At 41.5% G+C, this 23,318-nt stretch overlaps 1 protein-coding gene across 1 annotated transcript in view; it reads left to right on the forward strand.

The window, feature by feature from the left end:
* The window catches only part of PARK2 (parkin RBR E3 ubiquitin protein ligase), a 1,293,247-nt gene that overhangs the window by 1,005,663 nt on the left and 264,266 nt on the right, over window positions 1-23,318 (forward strand). The window contains exon 7 of the mRNA XM_011999643.1: window positions 20,900-21,036. Coding sequence (XP_011855033.1) covers window positions 20,900-21,036 — 137 coding nt within the window. The remainder of the gene's footprint in view (window positions 1-20,899; window positions 21,037-23,318) is intronic.

Raw genomic sequence — 23,318 nt, forward strand, 5'->3', positions numbered from 1 at the left:
GTGTTCATTTAAATAATGAAAATATGAGAGGTCTGTGATAAAAATATTAATAATCTTCCTTTCTTCATCACTTATACTAGTCCTCCTTGAGCTATGCAATGGTAAAAGTTAGGGATACCTTATTCTGTATCTTAGAAATGAATAGATTAAGTCAATTACTCTGGAAAATTCAAGATCACAAAATACAGGAACTCAGACAGAAAATGTAGATGACATATCACTTCAGCACAATTAATTAACAACTAAATCAACATGATTTATATGTGGAGGGTATGTGTAGCTGTGGGTTGAATTGTGTTCCCAGAAAGAGATGTTGGGCCCTAATCTCTGGTACCTGTGAGTGGGAGTTTATTTGGAAATAGAATCCCTGTAGATGTTATGAAGATCTAAGTTAAGATGAGGTTTTACTGGAGTAGCGTAGGGCCTTAATCAAATCTAACTGGTGCCCTTATAGGAGGAGAGACAAGGGGAGGGGAGGGAAGACATAAAGAGGCAGTCTGATGTGAGGAGACACAGGGGAACTGCCCCTGGGGCACAGAGGCAGAGACTGGAGGGAGGCATCGCCAAGCCAAGAAATGTCAAAGATTGCTGGCAACACCAGGAACCAGGAAGAGGCAAGAAAGGCTCCTCCCCAAGGTTTCAGATGAAGCGTGGCCTTTGGTTTTTAACTTTCTACCTCCACAGCTGTGAGAAAATCAATTTGTGTTTTCTTAGTCACCTGGTTTGTGGTACTTTGTCATGGCAGCCCTAGCAAACTAATATGTATATGTATGTGTATATGTGTCTGTTTATGTGCATATGCAGGTGCGTGTGTCCATGTAGTTCTGTGTGTGTATGCCTGTTTTTGTGTATATGCATGTGTATGTGTGCATGTGTGTATCTTTGTGTATATATGTATTTGTATGCATGTGTGCATCTGTGTATAAACATGTTTGTGTATGTGTGTGCATATGTGTTTGTACATGTGCATATGGGTGTGTATTCTTGTGTGTGTGCACACGTGTGACTGTTACCTCCACCTCTCTTTACTGAAATCTCCGTATGGTTTAGTAAGTGAAGGATTTACAACAACAGAACATTGCTTGTTCTCATATCCTCAGTGTAACAGTTGGCTAATTAAACATAAACCTCACAAAATTGTACTGAGAAAAACATGAAATCATTTTTTTAAATTAGACTATTTTTAAAGTTTGACACTTATAGCGCAAATCAAAGGAAAGAAGACAACCTTTTTGGAAATCGGTAAGTACCATCCTCATTGGGTTCAGATGGAGCTTACAGTGGGAATTAGGTGGGTTTTCATGGAGGTAGTGTTCGGATGATTTCTCACTATTCGCAAAAAATTTCACATATTCTCAATTGATCCTGCATGACTGTCTTCACAGTGTAATATCAAACATCTCTCCAAGTGGATTTTGGCCTCTTGAAGAAGGGTCTGTGTTTTCTATTTCTAAACAAAATTCCCCCACATCCCCAATGCGTATTCAAATACCAGATGGATGTTCAGTAAAGGCTAAATTGACATTTAGGCAACAGCTTAGTGATGAGTCTTGTCTTGCATCCTGCACTGGAGTGTCTGTCCTGCAGCATAAGAGCTGGGTGGAGGTGGAGAGCCTGCTCGCTCCTCCAGAATCAGAGCTCAGTGGAGTGCCGCCTCTCTCCTCCTCCAGCCTCCTTGAGGGATGACCTGGTGAGGTGCTTCACAGCCACATAGGGTCTGAGCTCTCTCTTGTTGAAGAAACAAGAGAGACTGGGTAAGTCTGGCTCGTAAGTCTGACTGGGGAAGCTTTGCTGCTAAGGAGGGAACCTGTCCATCCAGAGTTCAGTATGAGTTGGGGAAGGATAAATGAGGCGGGAGCTTTCGATCAAAACGTCACGCGCTGGCTCTGTCCCATGTAAGGGAAGCGGCAACTATGGTGCTGTTCCTCTGTGCGATATCAGGGCCTGTCAGTTCCAGCAGGAGCAGCCTCCCTGGGACCCTCTGCTGCAGACGGGCAGGCTGCTTCACTACTGTGGTGTCTAGCTTTCCCTGGTCATGTGTGAGCAACTGTTGTAGGGCTCACAACACCTGCCCCTGGTCACGTGTGAGCAACTGTGTTGTAGGACTCACAACACCTGCCCCTGGTTACATGTGAGCAACTGTGTTGTAGGGTTGGCACCGGCATGGTCGCTTGGATGACCAATCACGTTGATCATCAGAGGCCTTGATTTTGAAGTGGACAGAAAATGAATCTCAATGTTTGCGATGGAATTTCTTTTTTGATCTGCTTCTGGGGAATAGTTCATCCCAGAAGGCCTATGCCAGGGAGTAGGCTGCTCTGTGGAGAAGAACTCATCAACCCTAGTGAGGAGCAGAGCCTTTCTCTTGGCTAAGCTGGCTAAGCAGAGCTGCCGACAGGCGGAAGCAGCACAGGTGCACGTGGACTTGCTGCATTCAGCGTGTTCCAGCCCAGGTGGACCCATGAGGCAAATAGGAGGGACAGCATCTGTTCCAGGTGGAGCTGAGATGGACACCATAACCCCACCCCCCCAACCCCCTCCCCCCAGCTCTTCATCAACAGCTGTTTCTCCTGCAGTAAAGATCCTTCAGGCACATCAAATGATGATCCTTCTGTGTTGTAGAAAATAGAATCCTTGCCCCATTGTGAAGCAAATGAAGTCAGAAGAGTGCAAACCGACGCACAGAAAGGAGCCGAGGGTAGTGATGGCCATCGGAGGGCCTGCACTGGAGCCCTGGAAGAGACTCACTAGAGCAACAGGAAATAGTAAAGACAGGATCTGGTCATCAGAAGATGAAAGCACACACAGGGAGCTCTGTGTGTACATGCATGTGTACATGCATGTGTGTGTGTGTGTACTCAGGAAGGTCACAGAAGGAGGGCTCCCTAACGGGACCTCGATGGGATATTCAGATGCTTATCCAGAAGAACGCTTCCAGTTGTGATGAGGGTATAGGGTCTACAAGGATGGATATTGGAAAAGGCACTGCTTCTATGACACGATATGGAAATAAGCATCGAGTAAACACGAAGAAGGAAGAACAGGCAGTTTCAAGTTGAGGCGACAGAGGGGATTTATTGACTTGGGGAAGATGATTTTTAACATACCAGCTGTGAATTGAGACACATTGTTTCTTCAGTAGCCCAGGCAGAAAATTCATGACTGTATTCAGAAGCCTCCCACTGTTAAATTTTTTCAATTTGCATTCTTTTGTAGTGGGAGGCAAAGTGGAAATGTGGTTTAGCGGCCATACGATAACCTAGATTCTCATGACTTCTGAGTTGAAACTCATAGCCTGAATGATGCCAAACCACTCCATCACCTTTGGCAAGTTATTTAGTCTCAGTTAATAGTCCAACTTTCTTATCTATAAAAGTGTTAATAGAAATTCACAAAGACCTATTTACATATGTGGAAAATGTCAGGCTTGGAAAGTTGAGTACTGGATTAGGCCCTTCTGCCATAGCACAGCTCAGAGACAGCAATTGCTTGGGAAAATAGAATCTAGAATTTGTTTCCAAGTGCTGGAAGATGTTTGAAACTTTATCAGTGTTTTGTGGTTATTATTGTTGCAAAACTCTAAAACACATTGTTGGGACAATGTGTAGGTGCAACAGAGTTTGCCAATTATTTTATAGCTAAGTGTTATTAAAAGAGATATATGAGTTATTTTCTATGAATTGTCAACCTTGTCTCCAAATCTCTTCGATACACCAGAATTTGCTTCAATCCTTCCAAGTTATCTTCTCCTTCTCCTTCTCACTGGCACCCGTCCAACGTTACCAGTGGAGGGGAAGGAAGGGGACGGAGAGTTCAGAGGCAGACGGCAGAGGCAGATTTCAGATGTCCTTGCAGGATCCAGAGCTGAAGGCCACCAGCCTGGCCTTCCTCCTACATCGAGGCATGTTAGTGGAGCTGCCCCAAAGATTCTGTTCTGAAACCTAAAAAACAGATGGCAGCCTCTGAGTACCTGCCTATCAGCGTCCATGTTGCTCATCACCAGAGCCTCATAGATCAAGTTCTGCTCCTGCATTACCCCAAATTCATTCAGGCCCCATTGTCCTCTCTCCTCTTGGGTTTTGAGGCTGCATTCAGGTGGCTCGGTGTCCTGGGAGATGGGTAGATACTCTGCGCTCATCATTATTCATGATTATTAAGGAGCCCTTGTGCTGCTCAGCCAATAATGACTTCACTGACATTGAAGCCTGTCCCTGAGGCATCCATGCACTTGCTATGGTTACCATCAGTGTCCTCCTGCTGTGGCAGCTGCGGGTCACCTGGAGGCTGTGCCACCCCCCATGCATCTGATGCCAGCAGGCCCACTTCTGACCTCTGCACATCTGCAACACCGCCTCCTTTTTTGGATCCATCTTCATTCATTCCTTTTAGCAAAACAGAACCTGACAAACTCCTGCTTCTCACTTTGGTGGGAGTTCTGACTTGAGGTTTTTGCTTCCTTTATGAAATGCATCTGTGTTGCCGACCTGCCACGTGCCAAGAACTTAGGAGGCAGCAGTGCGGAAAAGCTCTCTGCTCTAATGCAGCTTCCATTCTTGTGATAAGAGACAGACAATAGGTCGTGCATCTAATAAATCGGTAACTGTACAGAAGGTCACTGGTCAGCTAGGGCTGAGTACTAAGCAACCTGGCAGCTCACTGGCACCTGACACTACGTCCAGCCTTCTCACACCTCTCTGCTGCACCTGAGTTTAGCTGGGACTGGGCTGAGCTTGGCCCAGCTTCGGGCAGTGGATGTAGATGGTTCCAGTCTGCTCAATGAGCCCATCATCCTTGAACCAGTGGCTACCCAAGGACAGTTCTTCTCATGATGAAAGGCAGGAATTCAGAAGGGCAGGCCTCACCAAACAAGCACATGCCATGTGCTGGATTATGTCACATCCACTACAATCCTATTGGCAAAGGAAGCTGCAAGGGAGACAAAGCTTTTCCTCTACCCCGAGTCCCAACTGGGCTTGAGCATGAAATAGACAGGAAACAGATGAACAGGAGGAAAGCATGCAAGTTTCATAAAAGTGTTATGTGACATAGGAACCCTCATTAGAAAATGAAGACCCAAAGAAGTGGCAGACCCAACATTCTTTTGTGTTGGGTTGAACCAGGGGAGGCAATTGTGGAAAAGTAACAGAAGTGTGTGGAGGCCAAGGGAAGATAAGGCATACCCTAACGAGGGCTGTTTGTACAGAATTCATTCTGCTATGAGTCCCTATTGAAGAGTGGTTTTTCTCCTGCAGGGAGGGTGTCTTCCACATGAGAGTTTTCATCTCCTGTTTTCAGATAGAAAAGGGGAAATCAGAACACCCTTCTCACATCACCTGTTTTTTCCAAGGGCCTTTAGCTTAAAGTAATTATGTGCCAAAATGGCCTATTTTGGGGTGACATATTCGGCCACCCTACAAAGCCACGTGGCTCAGCTCACCATCAGCTGGATGGGGAAATATATGCAGCTTCTAACTGAGGAAGGACAAAGTCAGGTCAATGGCTGGAGAACAGGGAGGGTTGAGGCATTGGGAATAACAAGGCAAATCTACTATAGGAAGTGATCGATGTTGTGGAGACAAAGACTAAAACAGGCCATGGGAGTTGGGAATGTAGGGTGGGGTCACCACCGTGTTACATGAGGAGGTGGTGGTTAGAGGGGTTCATTGCAAAGGAGACATTGGAAGGAAGAGCTGCAGGAGGGCAGGGTGTGAGCCACATGACCATCGGGGACGCACACTCACACAGAAGGAGCAGCTGGAGCAAAGGCTGGGAGCCAGGCATGGAGCATATGTGGGGCATATGTGCGGGGAGGGTCACAGAGTTCACTGAGCCTGGATCACAGCGAGTGGGAGAAGAGAAGGAGCTGAGGAACAGAGAAGGGGCAGTGTGGCAGGCTTAGAGGATGGATTAAAGCCATCATTAGGACTTGGGCCTTTTTCTGAATGACCCGGGGGAGCCATTGCAGAGACTGAGCAGAGGAGTGAGAGGCTGTAACTTTGATTTTCAAAGCATCTTCTGGTTGCTGTTGGGAGAATGACTCTTCCTCCAATGAGCCTTCACTGAGATTGACACTAGCTTAGGTCAGCCAGTTCCTCGGTCTTCTCTACTCCTCCCCATTCCTGCAACTCTCGGTAACACTTCATTTAGCATGAATTCCTTGTTTGTGTATGTCACCTTCCTTGTGAATCTGCAAGTTCCATTTGAGCAGAAACTTTCTCTGCCTTGCCTGTTGTTTAACCTTCAGCACAACCATTAGCTGAATGAAGGAAGGAAAACCAGAAATACCTGCTTGTATGCAGATTCCAGTGGGAGGGAAGAAAAAGAGGGGTCCCTTCATCACATCCCATTATTCACCCAAAACCTGGGGTACCCAGTCCTGGACACGTGCAGTTGCACAGGCCTTCCCTGCGCTGCACATCTGGAGCAGCTGGAGCTGGTCCTGGTCTTGACTGTGGGGAAGAAAGAGCTTCCAGTGCGGTATGAGATGGAAGGTTAAAACAGGCTGATCTAAGGCCCATTCAATTATTTTCATCACTGAAAAGCAGCCACAGGTAAAAGTGGCTGAACGTCGTGGGCTCTAGGTTGTTGCCCACCGTGTTTGACAGATGCACAGAGGCAGGTATTAGAAACCGTGACACTGTTCGATGTTTATAGCTGAATAAGTTAAAAGCCCCATAATCAAACCAGTCACATGATAATCGCAGTGTTTCCTATGGCTGTAATTGCCATCTCTCCATGGATGGGTCCTCAGGCCCTTTAGAGCCCCACCTTTCTCCCGAAAGAACCGTGAACTAAACTGACTCCTGCACATCTTCGCTGGGACATCGCAAAGGCATCTCAAACTCAGCAAGCCGAGAACCAGAAGAGTCAGTTTCTAGTCCTGCTGCTCCTCCAGTCGTTGTCCTGTGTCAGCAAATGTCTGCAGCAGCCGCAGAGGCCGGGTCCTGGCATGCGGAATTGAGGGATGTGAGTGGGGCCCACGCAGCGCTGGCTCTGGGGCCTGCTCCGTCACCGGTGGGCTGTGGACAATGGCTGTGGCCTCCGATTCTTCCCGTGTCCTTCTCTATGGTAGAGATTTCACTGTTGTTGTCATAGGAGGTGTGGGGGAGCCATGTATGCATTCATTAAACCACTATTTTTGGAGCCCTCCTAGGTACCGGCCCAGCATTAGGCAATGAGATTGCAGAGCGGGCCCTGCCCTCCAGAAGCAGTGATCATTCCGTAGATTAAAATAGTGATGCCGAGAAAGCACTTAGCAGGAAACATGGCACATTAGAAGCATTCATGATGAAAGGAGTCGCCTTTCTGTCTCAGGTTAATGAGTCTCTGAATCTTGACAATTTTACTTCCTAAATATCTGACACCTCCCATTTTTCTCCCCCAATGCTGTCACTCCCCTGTTGAAGACACCAGCTATGGTCCCACACAGCCTCACCGGGCTTCATGGGCCAGACACTGCCCACAACAGGTCATCAGTAGGAGCAGAGCCCATGCATCCTATGCCCACTGCTCTGTGCCCAGCCCTGGGCATGGTAGAGGGGATCAGTCAGTCCAGTGGATTTTTTTTTTTTTAAGGAAGCTATAGTTTCAAAGCTGTGTTAACGTAGTATTTTGTGACCAGGCTCATTATCGTTGAATTTGGGCTCTAAGCAAAGATTTTAAATTTGCTTAGAACCAGAAAGGCTTCATTTCCATTTAAAGTAATATGAAAGGTGTGACTTTTAGAACCATGATCCCAGGGATGTTGGGGCATGATTTTGAGATTTCCTAAAAAGGGAGAAATCTGCAAATGGTAGTAGGAAAGCAAAGCTCGACAGGAGACCTCAAGTGCTTGATTGCCCCCAACATATTGTCTACCTGTCCTTGCCTCTCCCTCTCCACTGCTTGATCCAAGGCACTCTTTTCTTTCCAGGATGGCTTTCACCATGTCTATGCATCTCCCTTCCCTTTTGGCCCTGCTCCAGTCCATTCGTTACATCAAGTTAGAGTGATTTTTAAAACGTAAATGACATTGTGTTGCATCCCTACTTAAAATTTTGTCCTGACTTACCATTGTTGAAGCGCTGAATTCCTGACACCAGCCACAGGCCAGGCATTGGGAATACAGAAAGATAGCCCTGTGTTTATGAAGTCAGTAGCCTCAAGCAAGAATAAGCAAACATGTCCTGATAAGGGCCAAATAGGAAGTAGCTTAGGCTTGGTCGCCCATCTAGAACCTGTCACAGCTAGTCATTGCTGCTATTGTGGCACAAAAGCAGCCATGCCATGGGTAATATGTAAAATGATTGGCTTCAAATAAAACTTTATTGGCAAAAGCAGTCTGAGGGCCAAATCCCAGATTTCTGGCTTCTAGTCTGGTGAGAACATAGACATTCAAGCCAGTGGGTGAGTACACGAGGGACCTGTAATGAAAAGGGCGAGGACAGTGTATGGGGGAGCCCCGAGCACAGTGGAGGGGCGCCTGACCCACGGAGGCCGTGCAGCCCTCTGTCTGCACAGGCTCTTCTTCCGTGTAGGTGTGTCTGGCCCCAGTGATCAGCTGACTTTGTTGAAAAAAGAACAAAGGAACTTTAAAACTAAAAGCTTTATGTTAATATTTTGTTGCCTCTTTCGTTTTTAACACCAAAACATCTTTTCTGATTTTCCTGGAATACTCTGCATCAAGATCTCCCTCTCATAAGTCTTCCAGGGAATAAAATCTCTAGAAATCTCCGGTTTCTCACCCTTGCTTGCAGCATACACATTAACAAAAGAAAGCTGAAATCTAAAATATGAATAGGCTTTGCATGTGCTTTCCAGTGAGGATTAAGTCCTATAAACTTTCAATAAAGAAGAAATGTTGTGATCATGTAAACTGAAGATGACAATACCTCTATATCCAGAAGGTCTCTAGAGATCTAACCTGCTCAAGTCACAGGTCCTCATTTCACAGAAATGGGATTCTGAGGCCAGCTGATGCTGCAGCCAGCTCACACCACCCTCCTAGGGCTCTTTACAAACCTCCCTCAACCACCAACTGCATCCCATGTGCTGGGCGGACAGTCATGTCTTTGCATGAATTCCTTTATCTTGGGTTTGCACCTGAATTTATTTTTTTGTTTGGTTGGTTTGGTTGGTTGTTTGTTTTGAGAAGGAGTCTCCCTCTGTCACCCAGGCTGAAGTGCAGTGGTGCAATCTCGGCTCACTGCAAGCTCCACCTTCTGAGTTCAAGCGATTCTCCTGCCTTAGCCTCCCCAGTATCTGGGACTACAGGTGCCCGCCACCACACCCTCAGCTAATTTTTTGTAGTTTTAGTAGAGACAGGGTTTCACCATGTTGGCCAGAATGGTCTTGATCTCCTGACCTCGTGATCCACCCACCTTGGCCTCCAAAAGTGCTAGGATTACAGGCGTGAGCCACTGTGCCTGGGTCTGAATTCATTTTGATTTGCACTGTTATGCCATATTGATTTTTATTATATTTTGGAAAATACTTTGGGATAGTATACAGTGCTTTTCTGGACACATGTAGAACAAGCAAAAACAACTAAATTGAGAAAATAATTTTATCTACTATATGCCACAAATATATTATGTCAATATTTTAATGCTGAATTCATCTAATGATACCTTAGAAATTTCACAGTACCTTCTCATGTTGAGACATTTTCATTGTTGAACTGTTTTAAGATGTCTACAATCTTTTAGGCAGGCTCTTTATTTCAAACCACTCTACTTCAGACAACCTGATTTTTAAATATTTCTCTAACAAAAGAAATAAAAGACCCACTAGGCACAGTAGCTCTTGCCTTTAAATCGCAGCAGTTTGGGAGGCTGAGGCAGGCGGATCACTTAAGGTCAGGAGCTTGAGACCAGCTTGGCCAACATGGCAAAACCTCATCTACTACAAATATAAAAATTAGCCAGATATGGTGATGTGCGCCTATAGTCCCAGTTATGCAGGGGGCTGAGGCACAAGAATCACTTGAACCCAGGAGGCAGAGGTTGCAGTGAGCTGGAGGTTGCAGAGCCAAGATGTTGCCACTGCACTCTAGCCTGGGTGACAGAGTGAGACTCTGTCAAGAAAGAAAGAAAGAAAGAGAGCGAGAGAGTGAGGGAGAGAGAGAGGAAAGGAAAGGAAGGAAAGGGAAGGGAAGGGAAGGGAGGAAGGAAAGAAAAGAAAGAGAAAGAAAAGACCCAGCATACTATTACATTCATTCATTTTAAGAATGAATGAAAAACCAGTACACAATTGTTTGTGGAGGGTTTTGGTGAGTCAACAGCAAAAGATGTATCTTTTTAACACCACTCTGTGTCTGAAATAATTTCTTATGTTAAATAGCTTCTAACATTTATGGCCACTGTACTGATTCTTAGCACATTAATTCTTCCTGTCATGAGATTTGGGGATACACCAGAACAATTTATTTCACAGTGGGGTTCTTATCCAAACAAGATCTGTCTTCATATCTTTCTCAATTTAGCAGAATGCTTTTGCAGTGGATCTGGGCATTATCTGCTTCTAGCTGTTTTGCACAGAGGAAAAAACAAAGACAAGATATGTGCATGAGTTAGTATGTATTACAGATGGCATCTCCAACAGCTAAATAGTAGTGCCACATAACAGCTCTATGCAAATGATATGACCCAGAAACTATTTTATGTTAAATCTGGCTTCAACTTTTTTTAGCTATACATATTGACAGTCTGAATAGAATGTGACCCGAAATTAGAGTCTGAAGAACTTGGACTATTATAAACATAATTTTGAGCATCCTTGAAAAAAATAATTCTAATTGGGGGATAGGAAAGTATTGTGACAAATTTTTATGAGTTGCGTTTTTCTCCCATGGGCCAAATACCCTTTTGAATTTTTAGTTTCTTTTCTTTTTACATGCAACAATTTTTTCATTATGATTTATCCACTATTTACAATTACATGTCAGTGTCTGTTTTCTAGTATAAATGCCTCAGCAAGAAAGCTAGGTAAACCAAATCATTCTAACAAATTACTACAAAATAGGACTGACATCTTGCTTTTAATTTACTTTTTAAAAAGGACAGAAGTCATTTTTTTATTTCTAATATCTGTTGTTACATTGTAATGTTTTCAGTTTAGCACTTTGGAAAGTTAATGGGTTATGTGTGGGTTCAACCTGTCAACAGTAATTATATTTAGAAATACAATACATAAATTAGACTAAAGCCAAATGGGTATCTTCCAGGATTGCAATCATCTGGAGAAAATTAATAATACATTAATTCCCTCTTATAACTGTGGCTTTGTATTTCTATTTTGCATAGCCAGTTTATTGTCAGTGGCTCAAAATGTCATAAACAATAGAACCCAGTTCAATCACACTTGGGATATTATATAAACCTAAAATGCAGACTTATGTATGTGGCTTGTAGAAGCATTATCATTATATTTTAATCTAATTTTTAATTTCTGGAATTTGGGACTTTAATAAAGCCTGAGAAGAGAGTATGAAAATACTGTACACAGCATGGTTCCCTAATCTTACCTAATTTTACTCCATCTGAAGTGTTTTCACACAGTTTTCCCACTTCCCTGTAGTTTCTTGGTCAGGCTAACTCATTTTTGCTTTCTCAGCCTTAGTTTATATTTTCCTTCTTTCCGGAAATATCCTGTGCGTGACCGACATTGGACTGAGTTGCCCCTTATTAGTTTTCCCAAGGTGTCCCTGACTGAGTTTTCTCATCATCAGACAGACTTCCTGAGAGCAACAGCTGCATCCTCCTCTCAGGTCTAGCACAGGAACCCGTGCATAGTAGCCTCCCAATTAGCATGTGTTGAATTTGGGTTGGAGAGACCTGGTGCAGGTTCATAAAGCAGGTAGAAAACAATATGAATGAGGCGGGGCTCGGTGGCTCATGCCTGTAATCCCAGCACTCTGGGAGGCTGAGGTGGGCGGATCACTTGAGGTCAGGAGTTCAAGACTAGCCTGGCCAACATCTCTACCATCTGTACCAAAAATAGAAAGGTTAGCCGGGCATGGTGGCATGTGCCTGTAGTCCCAGCTACTTGGGAGACTGAGGCATGAGAATTGCTTGAAGCTGTGAGGCAGAGGCTGCAGTGAGCCTAGATCACACCATTGCACTCCAGCCTGAGCTACAGAGCGAGACCCTGTCTCAAAAAACAAAAAAACAAAACAAGAAAGAAAGAAAGAAAACAATAATACAAATGACATGTAATAAGCTACTAAGTTAAATATAAAAGCAATACTTTCTAAATGTAAACATTACAAGAAATTAGACAGTGAATAGCACGTCAATGTTATCTGGAGTTTTATTGAAAAAGCACATGGGAGAGGTTGTGCCTCAGCTGAACCTTGAAGTTTTGGGGGAAATAAGGACTAAGAGGAGGAGTCTTGCCTGTAGGGATAGCAGCATAAGGAAAAAAGCAGCAAAGAGACAGACTTGAGAGAAACAGAGGGATTCGTGAATGGGAAAGATGGAAAGACATTTCGCAGGGCAAATCCAGCTTATGGAGGCTCCAAAAGACAGAAGAAAAAGCCTGAGGCCTGAATACATAGGCCCTGAAAAACTGGTTCATATTTTGGGGTAAAGAACTGTCAGGATGGAAACCTCTTTAGAACACTGTTGCTGGGGTGGGCTGCTGGGATCAGGCAGGGGGTTGAGGGAGAGAAGAGGGGATGGAGACAGCCTGGGTGCTGATGTAGGTCTTGGCCAGAGAGACACTCATGAGAATTCGGACTCTGCCAACACTCGTGAGACCTAATCCATTGCTCCAGAGGACACTGCACTGTGGCCACTCCTAACTCTTTACTCAATTATTTTTATAGCGCCTGTGTTGCAGGCTCTCAACCTCAGCATGTATATATTGAAGAGAATATGTCTGAAACAGAAAAAGTGGCCGTTATTTGAAACTTTTCTATTTCCTTTCATGATAGTAAGTAAAATGAGTTAACCTATCAGTGGAAATATAATTAATTTGATAGGGAACTTTTGAATAAAAAAGTTCTAGGTAGCCACAAGCCAATGCCACAAGATGCACAAAATCAAGTTGTTGCCCAGGAGTGAAAGGGAACGTGCCTGACAGGAGGGTCCGCAGAGTGCCGAGGGCAGACAGCAGCAGAGTCCAACTTGGAAACAAACCCCGAGGTTAGAAACTCTCTTGAATTTAACAATATGTAAGACCCCAGATGGGATGTCAACTTACTGGATGAGAATTTAAGAGGAAAAGGGAACTCTTTTAGGAAAGGAGATGGAGAATTTATATTTTCAGAATCCTTTGTGACATATTTACAGTATTATTTTATGTAGTATTTTGTTAAAAAACCTTTGTAAACAGGAAAAGCCATTTAGTTTGTTCAGCCTCTTCTCATTATATAGACTGGATGCACTGAGCCATGAGCTATCTTGGGAGCCCTTCCTCCAACCCAAGACAGGCTAAGTAGTCTCTAAATTCATCCTTATGGTAGTGCTTACCACCACACTATGAATGATTGATTATTTGTCTTCAACTCTATAGACTGTGACCTCCTGAAGAGATGCAACATTCTTGTTCACTTTTATAGGATGTGACATGACAGTGCCTGGCATCTAGTGGCCGGTCCACTGTGTTGGCAGAATGGTTGAATAAAAGTGATGCAAAAATATAGACATAAATGAATTTTACCTTGGCTACGTTGTATATGCTGAAATATGGGACTTCTGCAAAGAAGCTGACAGAACCAAAGTAAACCCTCTTCCATACAGCAGAGTGGACTGGATGAAACAGGGAGAACATGAGCAGAGGAGGCAAGAAAAACCAGAAGGGGTAGTTCGTGAGCTGATTCAGGATCTGCCAGTGCCTTAATAGCACTCTGATTCCAAGCAGGCCAGTGGACACATGAACTTCTTTCAGGATTTTAGACTTGGCTGCTGGAAGGAATTTTGAAGGTCATTCAACTGTTGAAGCTTATTTTAATTTCTAAAAGTTGAGTCTATCAATTAGTATCTTGGAGCAGGCACCTCTCCAGCGAGGGATTGCTCACTTGGCTAACTCAAATAATGAACTCCCACGACCCACGTGGGCTGAAATGCTCTCTCTGGCATGGTTGTGGGCAGGCGCTGTGCTGGTCACTTCTTTGTCAGTAGTGCACTTTGGCAGTTAGTATGTAATTTTGCCAAATATAGATGAAATTAAAATGCATTTGGTCTCTGAGATTTCAGTCATTTATTTCTTCATTGTTTATAAGCCATCTCTAACTAAAAGGGGCTTAAAGTGGCAGTCGTTAAGAAGATAAATTCATGTTTTTTAATGGTGTAGCTTTCCTCTTTTAATTACTTTTATCTAATCAAATTCCGTGTTAATTGCCCAGGAGTCATAGTACTCCATGTGCGGAGCTTTCAGAAAGCTTTGAAAAATTGCTAACTGGGGCATAACTTCCTTGTTACTGTTGCACAAACTAAGAACAGTGGAAACAATGTGTGAATTTTCAAGGGTCAAGTGTTAGCTAAATTGCAGGACTTTCTCCCTCAAGTGAGGGAATTTTGTTTTTATTTCCTCAAGGATGTTGCACGTAATATTTTTACTTTAACTTGTGCTGCTTTTCATTGCATTTCAGATACTGCTGCTTTTCATATGTATGTAATAACTTTCCTTTCCACTGGGGAGAATGAAGAAACCAGCCACTCTAGATAACTCAGCATTCTCTTTCTCTGCTCTGTGCTTTCACAACTCCATTCTTTTCTCTTGACCTCAGGTGTTTTCTACATCTTTATGCACTGGAATCCTGACCCTTTTTTCAAATGCCACTACATTCATGAATTCTTTTCTGGTCTTCAACCTATATATGACCTCTTCCTCCTCTGAACCTGAATTAGTTAGATATTGCTGAATCACAAAGTACCCCATAACTTAGTGGCTGAAGAAAATAATAAACGTTGCCTTTCACAGTTTCAGCAGGTCAGGAATTTGGGAGCAGGTTAGCTGGATAGTTCTTGCTCAGGGTATCTCATGTAGTTATAGTCAAAATGTCAGCCAGGGCTTCAGTCATCCTAGGGCTTGCCAACTTGCTGCCAAGTAGATACTGGCTGTTGTTAGGAGGCCCCAGTTTCTTCCTACATGGATTTCACCATAGTACTGCTTGAGTGTCCTCCCAACATGGCTGCTCACTTTCCTCAGAGCAAGTGATCTGTAAGAACACAGACACAGGCTGCGGTGTCTTTCCTGACCTACTATTGAAAGTCACACATGGTCATTTCTGCACTTTTCCTATTGCACGTGGGTCAATCCACTCAATGTGGAGAGGAACTACAGAGGAGGTGGGGCTCACTGGAGAACATCTTGAAGGCTGCTTACCCCAGAGCGTGAGCGTGGCAATATATCCTACCTCTCTAACATCACTTAAAATATTCTGCCCTGTATTATAATTATTTGTTTCCCTCTCCTGCCCACTCTACTGGATTTATATGTCCTTGAGAGCTTACATTTGCTTCCTCATCTTTACATAGCTTGAAATATCTGGCACATTGCTTTCAATGTATGTCACATTTCATCCACAGCCTCTCTGTTAATGAGTATAAATGAAGATGTACACATGGGAAAGATTCAGGCAAATGGAGAGAAAGAGAAACAGACAGATTTTGCCAGAGTGTGTGAAGGAGGGCAAATGAGAGAGAACAAACAAGGTAGACAGCAGATTAAATTGCACATTTTACTAGATAAACATAAAAACTCACATGCTATTTTTGTAGATGCTAGAACACTAACTTTATAAGAATTTAAATATTTGGAACACTGTGTAACCATATTCTACTTTTTTAATGTATGTGAATGACTTGCCACATTATTCGTAACTAAAACTCCTTCAATTATGCTTAAATATTCTGCAAAAAAGGGTCACTTTTTATCAAAACAGAGAAATCATTGGTTACAAATAACTCTTTGGCAATATCAAGAAAAGCATTTATAAGTCTTTTTATATGTGATTGAGAACTTTACTTAACCTTTAATTTACTGCTCTTTAACCTGGCCCATTGGGGTAAAATGATCTCTGGATTGATCAATTAACATTTATATGTAGATAATTAGAGCAAAGGGCACACAGGAATGTCAGGAGGAACAAAAGACCCATGAGAGGATAAGTCCTAGTGGGTCCTGCTCTGAAATGTCACCCGTTCTTCTTCTCATTTCCACTCCCAGAGCCACTTGCACATCATAGTCCAGTTCTTAGTAACTCATGTCTAAATTACCAAAATGACCTCAAGTAGTTCTCACTACTTCCAGCTTCTTTCCCTCCATACTTTTGTCAGAGCTAAACTTACTAAAACGTCATTCCCCTCCCATGTTTGAAAACTCTCTTAGTCCATTCTGGCTGCTATAACAAAATCCCATAAACAGGTGGCTTATAAACAACAGGAATTCATTTCTCACCATTCCGGAGGCTGAGAAGTCCTAGATCAAAGCACTGGCAGATCCAGTGTCTGGTGAGAGCACCCCTTCCCGGTTCATAGTTGGTGGCTTCTCACTGTGTCCTCACATGGTAGAACGTGTGTGGGAGCTTTCCAGGGTCTCTTTAATAGGGCACTAATTTTATTCATGAAGGCTCTTCTCTCACAACATTCACTTTCTAAAGACCCCATGTTCTAATACCATCACTTTGGAGATAAGGATTTTAACATAGGAATTTTGAGGGGACACAAACATTCAGACCATAGCAGAAACCTTTAGTGAATCCCACAATCTAGAGGCCTTATGCTAGGTGTGTCTCCTAGAGTCAACCCCAATCCCTGGCCGGAATCTGCTCTGTCCTCAACCCTTTTCATCTTGTCCCCCACCCTTTTCCTGATACATCGTTTTGATCAGCCCACCTGATTGCTCTTCTGTTCCTAGCATACTTACATGTCTGTGATTCCTTCCTGCTTAGAAACAACATTTCTTTACGGTGACCAAATATCAATCCTCCCATTTCTTTAAATTCAATTCAGGTTCCCTAATGGATCTATCCTGACTCAATACTTCTCTCTTTTCCTAACTTTCAGGCTCCCAGAGTTTGGGGACTGCAGATACTTCTTTGTAATACTTGTTCCATGGGCATCTTGTGTCTCTCAACCATGCCCTGTGATTGTGTAAACCAAGTATAAGATATTTATCCATTCACTGGGTGCTATAGTCCACATGTATTTACTAAGTGCCTACTTTAGTCAAAGTAGATGTTCAATAAGAAATTTAGTGAACAACATGTGAATGAGAGCAGAGACATTATAAAAGTATGAGAAACTACAAAAACAGTGACCCATTCATTTGTCCACTAAAATAATCAATAACTCTTGATTACAAAACTATCAGGTGCTCAACACTGTATTTGGTGAGGCATGGGTCATGAAAGGGTTAAGCAAGTAGGGTCTCTACCATTTCATGACTTTTCATTTAATGTTGATAGCTAAGGTAGGAGTATATGAAACACCTTAAACAAAAGTCAGGCCAGTATTGAAGCACATTACGGATGAACTTTTTAATTAAGTATGGAAGAAAGGTAAAGAAAAAGGGAAGAAGCAGTGAGGTGTTAGACTCCAGAGAAAGTTCCTTGGAGATCTTTAGTCTTGAACTGGACCTAGAACTTTGGGATTTGGCTTTGAATATGAAGGTGTGTATTACCGTGAGAATAGATGGCAAAGAGCACACATCTAGGTGTACAGGAGCTAGAAGAATCCTAGGCTACTCAGGGACCTTCCCAGCTGGAAGGGATGGATGTGCGGAGAGAACAGGATGGACAGTAGAGGAAGGGCAGTTTGTTTTAGGAGGATAAAATGAAAGGAAGTCTGTGAAGTTCCTAGCAAGCCACCTAACCCGAAGTAGGTGCCCGTAAACACTAGCTTTCCCCTCCTCTTTGATTTAGCATTTAGGAAGTTAATGATGTAGACCTTCTAGCCATGAAAAGATTTTTACTCCTTTTCTCAACTGATGAATCTAATAACCTTTTTATTGGTGTCATGTTTATTCCTCACCTAACTTTGCACAACTACAAGGAATATCTTAATAAGAGATGAGGAATCTTAGCTCATAACTATATCAAGAATTCCAGGTGACTGATAATTCTATGTGAAATGCACATATACACTACCTTTATAACATTATCTGTGTATGTGTGTGTGTGTAAAACAGTGTGTATATTTTTCTATATCTTCATCTGTATATTTCAGCACATATGTTCATCTGTTGATATCTGTATCTATCATTTATCTATATCTGTATATAGGTGTATATCCAAGTTGACTGTTTATAGATAGTAATAGACAATCAGAATTCCTGAGTGACTCATTTATCATTTTTGACGCCCTGTAACTTGTACATTTCTTTCTGTCCCGAAGAGGACATGCAGAAACACACGCGACATTCCAGCTTCCCAGGTTGCATTCCACACCTGCGTCTGGGCAGTGGCGTTTCTTCAAGGGAGTTACATGAGTCTCTGTCCTCACTCCCAGTGCTGACCATGCCTCTGTGTGTCAGACCCTAGTCCCTTCACTGCTCACTATCTGGTAACCCACTGTTACCTGGTGCTCACTTCTCCTATTTTTTATTCAAGGTAGACATTCTCAGTCCAAGGAGGTTGAGTTGGCCTGGTGCAGCTGTGGCTTAATTTTCAGCAGGACTCTTCCTGTGTCGCTAGGAAGATACAGTTCACTCTGTGGGAACCAGAACTCTGGACCCACTGCGTCTGCAGCTGTCTGTGCTTCACTCCCAGTTGCGGGATGGGTAAGATGGACTATTTATATTGGAAGGTGTGTACTTCCAGGCCCCAAGACTTGGACCTCTAAACTTTCCCTAATGTCCCTAATGGCTCCTGTCGCTGCACAGGGTTGATTTCACACCACAGCCGCCAATGTAGTGCTTGTTTCTTGTGAATCTTCTCCGAACAGCAGGATGTCATTAATAGAGTAGGACAATTGATGTTCCGTGTATTGTCTAGGTGGTATGAGTCATTTGGGATCATATTCAAACTGAAGGAGAAAACTGTAAATGTGTGCTGTTGTCCATCCATGCGAGAGAGAACTCTGCTAACAGGAGTGGAAAAGCCTGCAGAAGCTACACCGATGGCCGCAGACCATGCAGCCGTGACTTTCTGGGCCACTGTGGCAGGGGTTCATGGGCTGACCATTTGGGCTCTATATGTTTTCTTTATGTTTCCTCTACAGGGTCATTTCTAAGCTTTCTTTATAACTTTGTTATATACAGGCACATTTTCATAAATGTTCTAATATTTTCTCCATGCATTAGTAGCAGATTGGGAGGTCTATAAACGTTTTAGTCTACCGTGTTGCTGAAAGCAAGATGGAGAATATTTTTCACATAACAGCTGTGAGAGAAAAAGGCAAAATACAGCAGCTTCACAGGGTCACAAAGTGAAAAAAGTATGTGTGTGCTTGAGCATTGTATGCAAGTAACTCTTTGGTTAGAAATAGGAGAGCATTATGAAGGACTTGGATAGGTTCCAAGAGGGAAAAAGAGAAGCTGTACCTTTAGGTGCGCCCTTGCTCGGATTAAGTTGACAGATTACTTACACACCCATGGCATTAAAATACCAAGGAATTTTATTTTCTTTGTTTGTATTACATATTGCTTTGAAGTAAGTGAGAGAAGAATTTTGAAAATCTTTTAGGTGTTAAGAAATTATCTTTTATATTATTATTATTACTTTCTCTAGAAAAAGGGCTTTTGAAGAGCTCCTATAGGTGTTAAGGATTGGGTATAGAATGAACATGTTTATTTTGTATTTTGTTATAATTACACAGGAAATTGGATTATCTAAATAGACTCCAATAACTTTCTTGCTATTAAAATCACATTGGGGCTGATTTCAGATTCATATATTGAGCTTGTCTCCTGTTTGACATAAACTTGTGTGGTTCATTTTCCAGTAAAAAATACATGGTTTTTAAGATTTTTTTCTACGAAGTATTTTGAGGGAATAAAAAAGTTTAGGACTTGCATATATTGATTTATTAGTAATCCCATAACCATACTTTGAGAAACTGAATATTTGGATGGTTTCAAGATGGCACAATGGACAAAATCTTGCAGTAGAAGAATCCCTGTTGGATAAGCTTTTATCCCTAAATTCTACTTTTTTATTTGCCAGTAAAATGTGAGAAAATGCTCAACATTTTTACTTTGGTGCAATAGTAATTTTTCTTTTGATTGTGGAGAAATTCAGGTCCTATTATTATAATATGGTTATAATTAAGTTACCAAGGAATTTTATTTTCTTTGTTTTGTATTACATAGTACTTTAAAATAAGTGGGATAGCAGAACTTTGAAAATCTGTTATTTTACAGTTGAATTTTCTCTAATTATGGTTATGGGATTACTAATAAATCACTATATATGTCCTAATTTTTTTGATTCCCCTAAAATACTTTGTAGAAAAAAAATCTTTAAAATGTTTTAAAGATTTCAATTTTTAAAATATTCATTTAAAATATTACAATGTCTGGTACTATGGGAATATCAAAATAAACATACGACCTACTTTCAAGGAGATCACAGTCTATGAGAAAGGAAAAGATATGGATATTATGATGTAATAATGGATCAATAGAAATATATACAAACAGATGGGATGATTTGATAGGTTAATTGGGAATTCTGAGTCAGGGAAGACTTCCAGAAAGAGATTATATTTTAGCTCAGGTTTAATCAAAAGATTGATAAACGTGTTAACATAAAAAAATATAAAATTAGGAGAATCAATGTTCTGTGTAGTTCATTGAGTGCCTCCAATTTTTAAGCTGTAGTGTTGTTATACATGAGCTTAATGCTTAGCAGCTCCCGTCTTTGCACAGAGCACGCTCTACACAACCCTCCAGGATTACAGAAATTGGCCTAAATCACATGCTGCCTTTCCACACTGACAGGTACCAGAGGAAACATCTTCCTTTCTCTCTGCAGGAGCCCCGTCCTGGTTTTCCAGTGCAACTCCCGCCACGTGATTTGCTTAGACTGTTTCCACTTATACTGTGTGACAAGACTCAATGATCGGCAGTTTGTTCATGACCCTCAACTGGGCTACTCCCTGCCTTGTGTGGGTAAGTCTAGCATGTTTTCTCTCCATTTCTAATACCAATGAAGAACAGAAGAAGAGCCGTTGATCTAAGTCAGATAAAACTGACTTAGATACATATAAACCCTAGCAGAAGAGTTGAAAATTTAAATTTGATCATTGCTGGATATGAAACATTAATGTTTGGATCACAAAAGATAAAAGTTCTGGGGAATAAAGGAATTGTGTTGAACTGGAAAATGCATAATTTGCATAAAGGCGTTGAGAATAAGTTTTCAATATTATTCAGCCAAGGTATACTAAGTTTTTCTGTGGGTTAGAGTCACTCCCCATGTTCTAGATTTGTTACCTGGAACTAGAGCAGTCTTACCAAATTTTTAAATTGTATGCCTCTGTCACTCAAAATGTTGAACACATACCCAATATATATATAAAGTAACATATGTGAAAAAGAAAGAAGAATGAGATCAACCTGAACTGCTTAATATTTTATCTTTTAACATTACAAAGAACCCTTTACTTGTACTATACCGTTATTACATATATACATTTTAATCGAAGTGAAATTCATGTCACCAATTCACCATTTTGAAGTGTACAATTCAGTGGCATTTAGTGCATTCACAATGTTGCACAACCACTACCTCTATCCGGCTTCAAAAGTCTTTGAACACCTCCTACCCAAGTAATCACTGCCCTTGACCCCCTGCCCCAGCCCCGGCCACCACCAATCACTTCCTTTCTCCATGGATTTGCCTATTGTAGATATTTCCTATAAAAGAAATCATACAATAGATGACCTTTCATGTCTGCCTTATTTCACTTAGCATAACATGTTTGAGGTTTATTCAAGCTGTAAAATGTATGAGTATTTCTTTCCTCTTTATGGCTGAATAATATTCCACCGTGTGGATACTCCGCAATTTGTGCATCCATTCATCTGCTGATGGGCATTTGTGTTGTTTCCATCTTTTTGGCTATTATGAATAAACATATATAAGTTTCTGTATGCACATTTGCTTTCGTTTATCTTGGATATATACCAAGAAGCAGAATTCGAAGTTTAACCTTTAGGAGAGCTGGTCACTGTGTTCCACAACTGCCATACCGTTTTATATTGCCACCAGCAGAGTAGCAATGTCACAGGTTTCTATTTCTCCACATCCTTGCCATCACGTGTTACTGTTTCTAACTAGACATCCTAGTAAGGGTGAAGTGGTGTCTTATTGTGGATTTGATTTTCATTTCTCTCACGATTGTGATGTTGATTATCTTATGTGGTTGTTTACTATTCATATATCTTCTTTATGGGAACGTCTGTTCAAGTCCTTTCTTTGCTCATTTTTAAATTGAGTTATGTTTTTGTTGTTGAATTGTAAGAGTTCTTCATATATTCTGAATACTGGATCCTTATCAGATACAGGATATGCACGTATTTCTCCCATTCTGTAGGTTGTCTTTTCACTTTCTTCATAATGTCCTTTGATAAACAAAAGTTTCTAGTTTTCAGGAAATATAATTTATCTGTTTTTGTTGTTGCTAATACTTTTGGTGTCAAACATAAGACTTCATTGTCATATCTAAGATCATGACAATTTGCTTCCATATTTTCTTCCAATAGCTTACCTCTAATATTTAGGTCATTGATCTACTTTGAGGTAATTTATGTACCTGGAGTGAAGTAAAAGTTCCTATCTCTCTCTATGTGTAAATGACTGCAATGTGATTAAATATATTTCATTAATTCTTCAAAACTTAATTTGAAACTATGGAATATCTTGACTCAGTGGTGAGGTTTTAAGTTCAGTTTATTTCAAGACTTAGTTTTGATGTCAATTATAGTTAAAAAACATACCTCGAAATGATAAAAAGATGCAAATGGAATAAATTAATTGCTTTGTTGATTTTGTAAATTATGATACTCATTTTTAAGCATATCTACCAATAATGCAATAATTTTTAAAATTAAGATTTGCATAATATATGTTAACATATTGTTAAGGAAAACCTATTGAAAGTTATTGTGCCTTTATTTTTAACAAAAGCATTCAAAATCTAGTGAACTAATTATTTACAGACTTGAAAACTCTGTAATGCTTTTAATGTGACAATTTTGTTTTGGTTAGCTTTCTTCCTTCACAAAGCCACAAACAATGGAAACATTTCTAAACACACATTTTCAAGTCTCCTCTTCATACTCTTTTTAATTATCAGTTCATTTTGAACTCATTTTCTTTTAATGTGTATCTTTTTATTTTAGAGAATTTCAAACATTCAAATGTAAGGAAAAATACTACAGTGAACCTT

The sequence above is a fragment of the Mandrillus leucophaeus genome, unplaced genomic scaffold (assembly GCF_000951045.1).
Source record: "Mandrillus leucophaeus isolate KB7577 unplaced genomic scaffold, Mleu.le_1.0 Scaffold6, whole genome shotgun sequence".
Classification (NCBI taxonomy): domain Eukaryota; kingdom Metazoa; phylum Chordata; class Mammalia; order Primates; family Cercopithecidae; genus Mandrillus; species Mandrillus leucophaeus.